General features: G+C 57.8%; 1 protein-coding gene across 1 annotated transcript; it reads right to left on the bottom strand.

The window, feature by feature from the left end:
• Positions 1 to 5,191: 5,191 nt before the first annotated feature.
• On the bottom strand, positions 5,192 to 10,076 carry LOC119103477 (serine--tRNA ligase, mitochondrial). Its single transcript, XM_037227032.1, has 6 exons — positions 9,960 to 10,076; positions 8,566 to 9,054; positions 7,954 to 8,112; positions 7,270 to 7,454; positions 6,289 to 6,446; positions 5,192 to 5,775 (listed from the first exon to the last, which is right to left on the bottom strand). The coding sequence occupies exons 2-6, from the start codon at positions 9,037 to 9,039 to the stop codon at positions 5,438 to 5,440; spliced, it is 1,314 nt and encodes a 437-aa protein (XP_037082927.1). The 5' UTR covers positions 9,040 to 9,054; positions 9,960 to 10,076; the 3' UTR covers positions 5,192 to 5,437.
• Positions 10,077 to 10,096: the final 20 nt, after the last annotated feature.

Genomic DNA, 10,096 nt, shown 5'->3' with positions numbered 1-10,096 from the left:
TCCGCCGCCGCCGCCTCCTCCGCCTCCGCCGCCGCCACCGCCGCCGCCGGCCGCCCTGGCCGCCCGGCCTGCTGGCAGGACGCTCCGACACAGTGCGTGCTAGGGGCACCTGGATCTGACCCTATGATGGTCGCTAGCGGACAGCCCCCCCCCCCCCCCACCTTAATGGCGGCCTTCCCATATGTCGGCCTAGTGTAGCAATCATGGGGTTGGACGTGTCAAACTTGTTTGTCTCATGTGGAGAAAATGTCGACAAGCTTTTGCGATTTGGCCTGCCGAATGGTCATGTTTATCGCCCCTTGCTCCACCACTCATAGCTCGAAAAATGTTTGAGTTTTGGAACTGTTCGTTTGAAGGCAGCAGGCCAAAGGACTTCATGTTTCCGTGGGTACGTCAGACTGCTAACGCAAACTTGACCTGGCGGTCTGTGGAGGCCGCTGGCGGCCTCGTGGTCGCGATATTGAGCATGCAGTGATGTGTGCAGGCAGCTCGGGTCCGCCGGGCGCGGCCGATCCTTACAGCGGGCCGGCCAGCCTGCCGGTGCTGGCGCAGACGGCTCCGGTGCTGCCGTGCCGCCTGCCACAGCCGGCGCCGCCGCCACCGCCGCCGCGGCCCGGTGCCAGCAGTCACGCGCGCAGCAGCTCACTGGACCTGAGCCGGGCGCCGCCGCAGCCGACGGCGCCGCCGCTCGTGCCGCCGCGCGGCTCGCCGGCCGACGTGAGTCAGGGCCGGGCCCGCCAACCCGCGCCGGAGTGCTCCGTCACCAGCCGGTGCGCACGGCTGCGTAAGGTCGTGGTGGTGCATGTGTGGAGTTATGGGCTGTTTAACGACACAAAGCTTCTGGCCTTGTGGCGCCGACACCTGTCACGCCCATTGCTGTGGCGTACCGCGAAACATCCGTGCTGGCGCGTGGACCCGACGTCGACGGCCTTGAAGGACGGAATATGGGCTGAATGCTCGACAGGTATTCAGTGCGGCGGCGATCGCTACCGCGGCGGTGGCCGGAGGACGGCGCGGCCGAACGGCACGTCTGCCAGTCTTGCGGCCCGCTGGCGCGCGTGTAGGATATTACCCGTCGTGTGGGAGGTAAAACACAGGCAACTCGCACGTAAAGCCCGCACGTTGAACATGATTTGAGCTTACGAAGGTGTAAGAGCGGCTGGTTTGTCACAAACCGGCCACCCTCCTGTCACGTGTCGGCGGCGCGCTGTGAGGTCACCAGCAGGGACCTATGTTGCCAGGCCACCCGCAGTCAAGCGCGACCACCACAGCCGCCTGCCGAGCCGGGTGACTTCGCCGACTTCAGTCAGTTCCAAGAGCCGGGTCCCGAGCGGCGCCAGGGCGCCTTCGAGGTCTACAAGAAGCCAGGTCAGTGTCGCTGACAGCCCGTGACCCCGGCCCGTGACCCCGGCCCGTGACCCCGGCCTATGAGCAGGCACGTGGTCGGGACCGCTCTATGTCCTTGCAGCTCCCCACCTGTGCTTGGTGGGGTTGGGCATAGCGTGCTGATGTCCCATGGCGAAAGGCCATGCGCTTTAGGTGATCGCCTCTCGAATATTACATAATCGCGATGTGGGCAACATGTCGGATGTTATAATATGGGTTACCTCAGAGCCTTGAAATGTCATCTAGCAGACAGGGGAACGCTGCATGAGTTGTCGGAGTTGCATGAGTGGCCGTGTCGGCGCACGTTTGTGCTGGCCGCGGCCGGACGTGGCCGTGCCGGCACCGGTTTGTGCGTGCCGCAACGGCCGGACGTGGCCGTGCCGGCACTGGTTTGTGCGGGCCGCGGTCGGACGTGGCCGTGCCGGCACCGGTTTGTGCGGGCCGCGGCCGGACGTGGCCGTGCCGGCACCGGTTTGTGCGGGCCGCGGTCGGACGTGGCCGTGCCGGCACCGGTTTGTGCGGGCCGCAACGGCCGGACGTGGCCGTACCGGCACCGGTTTGCGCGGGCCGCGGTCGGACGTGGTCGTGTCGGCGCCCGTTTGTGCTGGCCGCAACGGCCGGACGTGGCCGTGTCGCCACGGGCGCGGGCACGGCCGGACGTGGCCATGTCGGCGCCCGTTTGTGCCAGCGGCGGCTGCGCGCGCGCGTCTGGTGACCGTGGACCGGGCGGCCACCGACAGCTGCGGCCGAGATGAGGCGCGGCTCGGCGAGCGAGCTGACGGCCAGTGCGGCCAGCAGCCGGCCGGCGCCGGCCATCAGCCCGGCCCGGCTCGCCACGCTCACCGTCCACGAGATGGTGGCCATGGGGTAAGTGGGAGGCGACGCGCTGGACTGGCGCACGGCGGCAGCGGGGCTCTCAGTTTTGGCATTTCCTCCTCGTTGAATCACCTAAATACTGGTGACCTGTAAGCACTGTGGCTTGTGAAAGACAAAAACTGAAAAGTCGAGTAGGATCGGCAGGCAGTTTCGAATTTATTACTGATGTTCGTTTCGGTAAAGGTATGTGGCCGAAATATCAATATATCAGATATATTGATAGATTTTGTTGGTCCATTCTCCTGGTTATTCAACGAGCAATAGGGCTATCAATAACGTAATTTCTTGACGATGCAAAAGGGAAGCCCTCTCCCGACGAAAGCCACAAAACGTCTTTTTTGATTATTTGTTGAGCATGTAGCACCAAAACATGCACTTTTTGTGAATCTACTCGCAAGTGATAGATGTCAGTACTTTGCGGATGTGCCGACGTCGACATTATTCCCTATAAACGTATGACAAGAGTGGAGGTTTCTGCGCCGGTGTGGTGTTACGCACTATGACTCCTGTCCTGCTGGCGTGCTGTGATGGCAGTAGCGTGCGTATTCTCCCGACACGCTTGCGACCGTCCGTGACGCGGCCGTCCGTGACGCGGCCGCCCATCCGCATCAGCTCGTGGAGCCGGGACGTGCTTCAGCTGCTGATCCGGGCACAGCGCGAGCGGACGGCCACTCTGGCCCAGGTGACAGCCGAGCTCAACCAGGAGCTGGCCGAGGCCGTGGAGGAGCGCACCTCACTCGAGCTCCAGCTGGACCACATGCGGCCCAACAACGACTGAGAGCCTCAGCCGGCGGCCGGCACCCGACGCTCCCGCGGGCCGTGCCGGCTCCGGCGCGCTGGGAGGACGTCTGGCGGTGTGACTCCGGCGCGCTGGGAGGACAGCTGGCGGTGTGTACCCCGGCGCGCTGGGAGGACGGCTGGCGGTGTGTACTCCGGAGGGCTGGGAGAACGGCTGGCGGTGTGACTCCGGCGCGCTGGGAGGACAGCTGGCGGTGTGTACTCCGGCGCGCTGGGAGGACAGCTGGCGGCTTGACTCCGGCGCGCTGGGAGGACGGCTGGCAATGTGTACTCCGGCGCGCTGGAAGGACAGCTGGCGGCGTGACTCCGGCGCGCTGGGAGGACGCTCGCCGACTGCCGGCTGGCAAGCACATCCGTGTGGCGCCAGGGTTGACGCAGAGGCCGGCGGACGAGGTCGGAGCTGGTGCGCAGTTTATGGACGGGCGCTGAGCCCGGTTCCGGCCGCGTCAGGTCGGCGAGGTGGCCAGTGTGACAGCGCACGTGCGCCGGCCAAGCCTTTCGTTTCTGTTGCCAGATACGCTAATGACCCATTCCATCGTGTTTTGTCGACGGCTGGGGGTTGGTGGAGCCTGCTTCCAAGAATCGGGGACGTACCGATGAAGAGAGGGCGCGTGACGTCTGGTACATATCGGGCACCGCTCGTGTCGTGTTACGCTCGTGAGTAGAGAGCGATGGCCAAATGGACCGTTGTACCCTGCTGGGAGCGTGCGTGCTCTGACCATCAGCTTGGTAGGCTGGGATAAAAGCCATGTCGGCACACCTCTGGGAGATGGAGTCAGCCACGCCGCGCTGCCCTGACGCCATGGGACCCCGCGACAAACAGAGGGAAGGGGGAGGAGAGGCACGTCGAGGTCACGCGTGCTGGCCGTCCGGCGAGTCTCCATGGTTATGGCGGCGGCCCACTGACAAGGCAGCAGCTATTGTATGTTCTCATTGGTCGATGTTGGGCTCCGTCTTTCGGCGAGAAGAGGCAACTCGTGGCTGGCTTTATGAGTGCGTCGCTCGGCTTCACCAGCTTAGAGCCAAATATATCTATATGATTACACTGCATGATAACTCATAAATATTTTCTCCAAGTGGCGATTTTATTTAATCATGAAATCTGGTCGATGGCTTTTGCCGCACGTTAGCACTGCTGTTAGATGTTTTCTATAGGGTGAACATGACTATTTAACCCTCTAAATGCCCGCCAGGGTCGTATCATATTTTTAGATTTGTTCCCGGTTGTTGATGAAGTGAAATACAGAACGTCGAGGTGGTCCATACTGATGCAGTTTGCAGTTTGCGTGACCTGCTATGGTGGGTGGGGCGTGGCTGATGTGTCGAACGCTGGTGGACACGCGCCGTGTTTCTGCGCCGAGTTCTGTATGGAAGATGTCCTCATTGAATATTACGCGTCTCGAAGGTCTTATGCATTCAGGTGATATCTGAAAGGCTAGGCATGCTTGCTCTACAGTGAGGTCACTGCGTCATGGCAAATTGGCGATAAAGTGCAAACGCATGCAAGGCGTGAGTATAGGATGTTCAATGTGCATGCCAGATTTTGTCCGTCGCGTTACGCCGCTCCCTAGCGATACTAGGAGCGCTGTTTACATAGTATTCACCTGCAGCCGCTGCTCCTGTGAAATGCAGCAAAAAGAAAAGTAAAATCCGTGCTGCGTATACACCGCACGCGGCTTCTGGTCCTAACTACGCGATTTGGCCGTTTTGGCGCGTGGCGGGTGCGTTACGCCCCCCCCCCCCCCCCCATGGGGAGCTGGTGACGGGCGCGTTCACCAGTCGTCACGCCGTGCCTGGGACCCGAGAGAGGGAAGTCCGCGGCGGATGGCGACCGATCCTGAATGTCACACCACTCGGGAACCGCTGGGCCGTGTAGGCGCGGCGCTACCTCGCAACCTGTGCACGCCTGGTCGCTTGAAACCGTGTCACTTGCGGATCACAAAGGCAAGGACCCTACCTGAACCACTTTATCTTAAAAGGCAAAACTACCACTGACAGCGACAGCAATTGGGAAAGCAAAACCTACAGTTTTTTGGTCATTAATAAGCGATGAACAGGCAAACCGATGCAGAGCCGCCACGGGACAACCACGACGCGGATGCGCTCTGCGGATCACGGAAAAAAACAAGAATTCGTAGCTGTTCCGTCTATCCAAAACGCAGCGAACACAAAGGGGACTTGATTGCATAGTTGATCACCGGATAGTTCCGTATCGACCACGCACCACTGTCTGGATGTCACATGTCGCAGACAACAGCCAGTGCCAACGAACGCCCATTGCATTCCACACGCTCATCCACAAAGCAGACATCGGGGACCCAGTGCTCGGCCCCAGCCACCGTTCTCACCGCAGGTGTCAGCTCTGACCACTGAGCCGTCAGCTCTGATCACTGAGTCGGAGCCGGTGCGGCCGGCTCCACTGGGCGCGGCCGGGCCGCGGTCGGAGGAGCTCCAGGCCACCGAGGAGCGGCCGCAGCGGCGTCGGCACGGCCACCGAGCCGTCGCGCCGCTGGTGCGTCTCGAGCAACGCCAGCAGGGTGCGGGGCACGGCGCAGGCCGTGCCGTTGACGGTGTGCAGCGGCCGGCCGGCCTCGTCCAGCACGCGCAGCCGCCGGCTCTGGTAGTCGGTGCAGTTGCTGGCGCTGCTCACCTCGCCGTACAGGCCCCGGCCCGGCATCCACGCCTCGGCGTCGTACTTGCGGTAGGCAGCGGCACCTGCAGCAGCACTCGCGGTCAGCACCAGCGGCGCACGCGGGCTCATCGGGCACCAGCAGTGACGTCGACCGTGGGGAGCTCACGCATTGCGCTCAGTGGCAAAGTTGTGCACATCCTTCGGCGGAATTTTACACCATTTCCTGTTTATTATGCATTTTACCTTTTACTCATGGATGCCTGAAGGCACAATGCTATCGGCAGTACTGCAAGAAGCATGTCTAGAAATTTTAGTTAAGTTCAATTAAGTTAAATCAATTAAGTCTAGTTTATCCCTGCTTTATTCAGCGTCGGTAAATTATTGGGGTGCACCAGTGGTACAAATCTGATTGAAACACTGCCAACACTTCAACACAAGCATGCCCAATCAGAAATCATTCTTTGACAGCGGTCGAAATATAACGATAGTTTTACCGTGAAAGAAAGCCCTGTCCTCAACAAGAACGCCATCGATTGATGCATTTATAAAAAATCGATCACCTCTCGAACACGACTAAAGTCTATTGTTCTCCTTACCCAATTCATGTGGAGGCATGTCGTAAATAATAATGTGGAGCCCCAGAGCTGTAAAGATGCGCTGCTGCAGGTCCACAAACTCTTGCAGCAGGGCTTCCGATGCGGACAGGTCGCCGTCGCACACGCCGAACATCTCCACCTTGGTGAACTGGTGAACCCTGCAGCGGAGGCGGTACATCGTGGGGCCGGAGAACGGCGCTCGGCACGGTCTGCGCTGTCCTCCTTCTACCCTGCTCACGGAGCGGAGCGATCGGTACGGTCTGCGCTGTCCTCCCTCTACCCTGCTCACGGAGCGGAGCGATCGGTACGGTCTGCGCTGTCCTCCTTCTACCCTGCTCACGGAGCGGAGCGATCGGCACGGTCTGCGCTGTCCTCCCTCTACCCTGCTCACGGAGCGGAGCGATCGGTACGGTCTGCGCTGTCCTCCCTCTACCCTGCTCACGGAGCGGAGCGATCGGTACGGTCTGCGCTGTCCTCCCTCTACCCTGCTCGCGAAGCGGAGGTACCGCTGACGCGTACAGTGACGCGGGACGAATGTCTGTTCCCTGCTTATTATACTGACGGACCGTTGACGAAGATCGACGTGCCATCAGCTGGTACCACGACGGAGGCACTGGCAAGATGAGACAACTCTAAGCCCCAAGGCGTTCAGAAGTGAGGATGCTATCCGTAAAGATTATATTCAAATTGCAGAAAGCACAATGGGTAAGCCCAATTTCTGGCACTTTATGACCGCTGTCCAGAAGAAAGTGCTTGGAAAGCGAAAAAGGATGGGATACGTGTCATGGAACGCAATGATATATGCGGAAACGCGACAGTGCCGTAAAATAGACCAAACAATGATGCGTAGCTCATGTCACAGGTTCAGTCCCCAGAGGAAACAACGTGACGAAAAGTCGCGCAATGAGCCGATCCATCCGAGATCGTGAGAACACACAAGGCCACGCCACGCCACCGCCGCCGCGGTCGCGACCTTCTGACCTGTACAACCCGGACTCAGCCTCCAGGTTGGAGACCTCGGGGCGAAAGCAGCGTGACACGGCGGCCAGCCGGAGCGGCAGCCGCGACGGCGGCAGGCGGCGGCCGGCCAGCAGCGAAGCCAGCGCCATCTCGGCTGTCCCCGACAGGCAAACGTCGCCGTGCAGCCGCTCGTCCAGCGAGTACACCTGACACGGCAGCCGCACCGTCGCTAACGTCACGGCGTGGCGCCTCCGGTTTTGAGTCAACAGAATGATACGTGACCATGATGCGGCATTAAGCGGACTTACATGTTGAAAACATGGAGGGCCATACTGATCCAGGGTCCGGACGGATGAATATGACATACAACGATGGCAGGTCAAGTAACTGGGGGCCTCTGTATCATACGCAATTCCGCACAAGAGCTCTTTGACTCGCATCAGGTGGCACCAGCCTTACAAGGTAACACAAATACGCACCATCGAATGCCATCCATGAGACAATGCGAAGGAAACTCATGGCTGAAGCCAACAAACATTCGACTGTGAAACAAACAGCCACAAATATATTTAAACATTTAATGAATCAGCCCTTAGTTCGTGTATCTCGCCATTTTCCAGACGCGCCGCTGCCGTCATTCATGCTCATTTCTTATAAATGAAAGGTGGAAGTGGAAGTCTCTGCGCCGATCTAGGTGCCACCCACCATGGTCCTGTCGCCATGGACAGGCACACCGCAGGCCTCCAGGTAGGACGAGTGCAGCAGGTCAGGCACGGACACGAGCCGAAAGCCGGCGCCCGTCAGCGTGGAGAGCGCGTGCCGCACCAGGGCCGCCTCCAGCTCAGCCAGCTCGTGCTTCAGGTACTTTTGGCACATGAGGGGGAGGGGGCATAGAGCACCGGCAGGCCTGGTGTCGGGGATACCTCCGGCCGGGCACTCGTGTCGCCGTATAGTAAACGGATGTACAAATGAGCGGTACATCAAACGTACGAAATCATCACATCACATTAGCATCCGCAGTCCCATCCAAATCAAGCGATTTTGTTTGGAACAGTCACGTCGCCACACAGTCACACGTCGCACATTCACAAGCGTGCCGGCTTACTGATTTAGCTTCCTCGAATTGGCACAAGCTCATGCACCAAGGTACACCTGCTCATTGCATCACATGCTTCATAAAATCCCCATTGCATGACTATCGTACTATCGACTACCGTACTATCGTACTAACCAATTGTTTTGACCATCGCTCAAATAGCTTAAAAGTATAAACCTTACAGCCAGCAGGTGCAGCAGCAGGCATGCAGTGACCCTTACATATGTCCGGCTACCCGTGAGCAGTCCAAGGTTGTCCATACGGAACATGTTGAGCTTCTGGGCACGGTGCCGAAAGTCCTTGACAGGGAAGTCGAAGGACGGCTTCTGGCCGACCTTGCGCGCCACCTCCATCTCGTCCGAATCGGGCGACGGCCGGGTGCGGTTCGGCAGTCGCAGCGCCTCGGCCACCAGCCGGCGCAGCACGGGCAGACGTTCGGCGGCTGCTGCTGCGCTGTACTGCGCGTGTAACTCCTGCACTAGCCAAACGTTGCCGACGCCCTTGCGGCGCTGCACATCAGCGTCGATTTGGTCGGCATTGGCAGGATCCAGCAGGTAGTCCCAGTCCAGCACTGCTGTGGGTTCATCACCAGCAAAGAAGTGTCTGCCAGCCACACTCAGCCATGACTGATGACAGATGGTGCGGAGACGAGCAGCTGGCATGAGCAGGCTGGACAGCCGAACTGGCCAAGCCATCTCTGTCAGTCACACCTGGGCACAAAAGAAGTTGGCTGAGGGGAGATGTTATCAGCTTTTATGGCAGAATACTTAAGGCTGCTTGCAAAAATTCACACTACTTTAGCCTTAACTTGTGTATTAAATAGCTTTGATTGGTATTTCAAGTCCTCATATTCAACCTCAATGCAACATTGCCATCACAGCCAAGTAGGCTTGCCACTTAACTTCTGCCACATCTCATTAGGTTGATGCCAGTTCAAAAAATCATCAACAGCTAATGGCTACTACATGATGTCAAACAGGCTGTGAAGCAATTTCCCACCAAGTGTTTATATACAGAATATGGACTCTGAATATTCACACTACTTTAGCCTTAACTTGTGTATTAAATAGTTTTCATTGGTATTTCAAGTCCTCATATTCAACCTCAATGCAACATTGCTGTCACAGCCAAGTAGGTTTGCCACTTAACTTCTGCCACATCTCATTAGACTGATGCCAGTTCAAAAAATCAACAACAGCCAATGGCTACTACATGATGTCAAACAGGTTGTGAAGCAATTTCCCACCAAGTGTTTATGTACAGAATATGGACTCTGAATATTGTAATAAAAACCAAAAGGAAGCATTCATTGACAAAAACATTGACACTGTTCACCTGACATGGTTTGGTTGGCATCACAAATAAGTGAAAAAAACACAGCACTCCAGCCAATCAATAGTGCATAATTCCCTGAAACATTGACTCCATACACTGAAATGGGCAATGAATGTGCGCCAAACTTCGGGCACTCACATTTGCAGTGCTGAAAGCTCTATGTTCTATGTTGGAAGTGTTCAGCATACTATTTCTATTTTTGCAGCCTGGCCAACCAACATATCCCGATTAAAGGAGGAAATCCCCAAAACGACCTTGACTCGACTGCATTTCCACTTACGTCTAAGTCAGACCGGCTAGTAACGATCCACCTCACTCGTGCTGAGAGGAGGTATAGCCCATATGGGATGGGAGGAGAATAATTCGTTGAACCCTAACCTTGAGCCTTGAACTAATGGGGCCTCAGTCAAACCTGCT

The sequence above is a fragment of the Pollicipes pollicipes genome, unplaced genomic scaffold, assembly GCF_011947565.3.
Source record: "Pollicipes pollicipes isolate AB1234 unplaced genomic scaffold, Ppol_2.1 Scaffold_5724;HRSCAF=6776_pilon_pilon_pilon, whole genome shotgun sequence".
Taxonomy (NCBI): domain Eukaryota; kingdom Metazoa; phylum Arthropoda; class Thecostraca; order Pollicipedomorpha; family Pollicipedidae; genus Pollicipes; species Pollicipes pollicipes.
The sequence above is the reverse complement of the archived record's forward strand: the minus strand, read 5'-3'. Positions and strand labels throughout refer to the sequence as shown.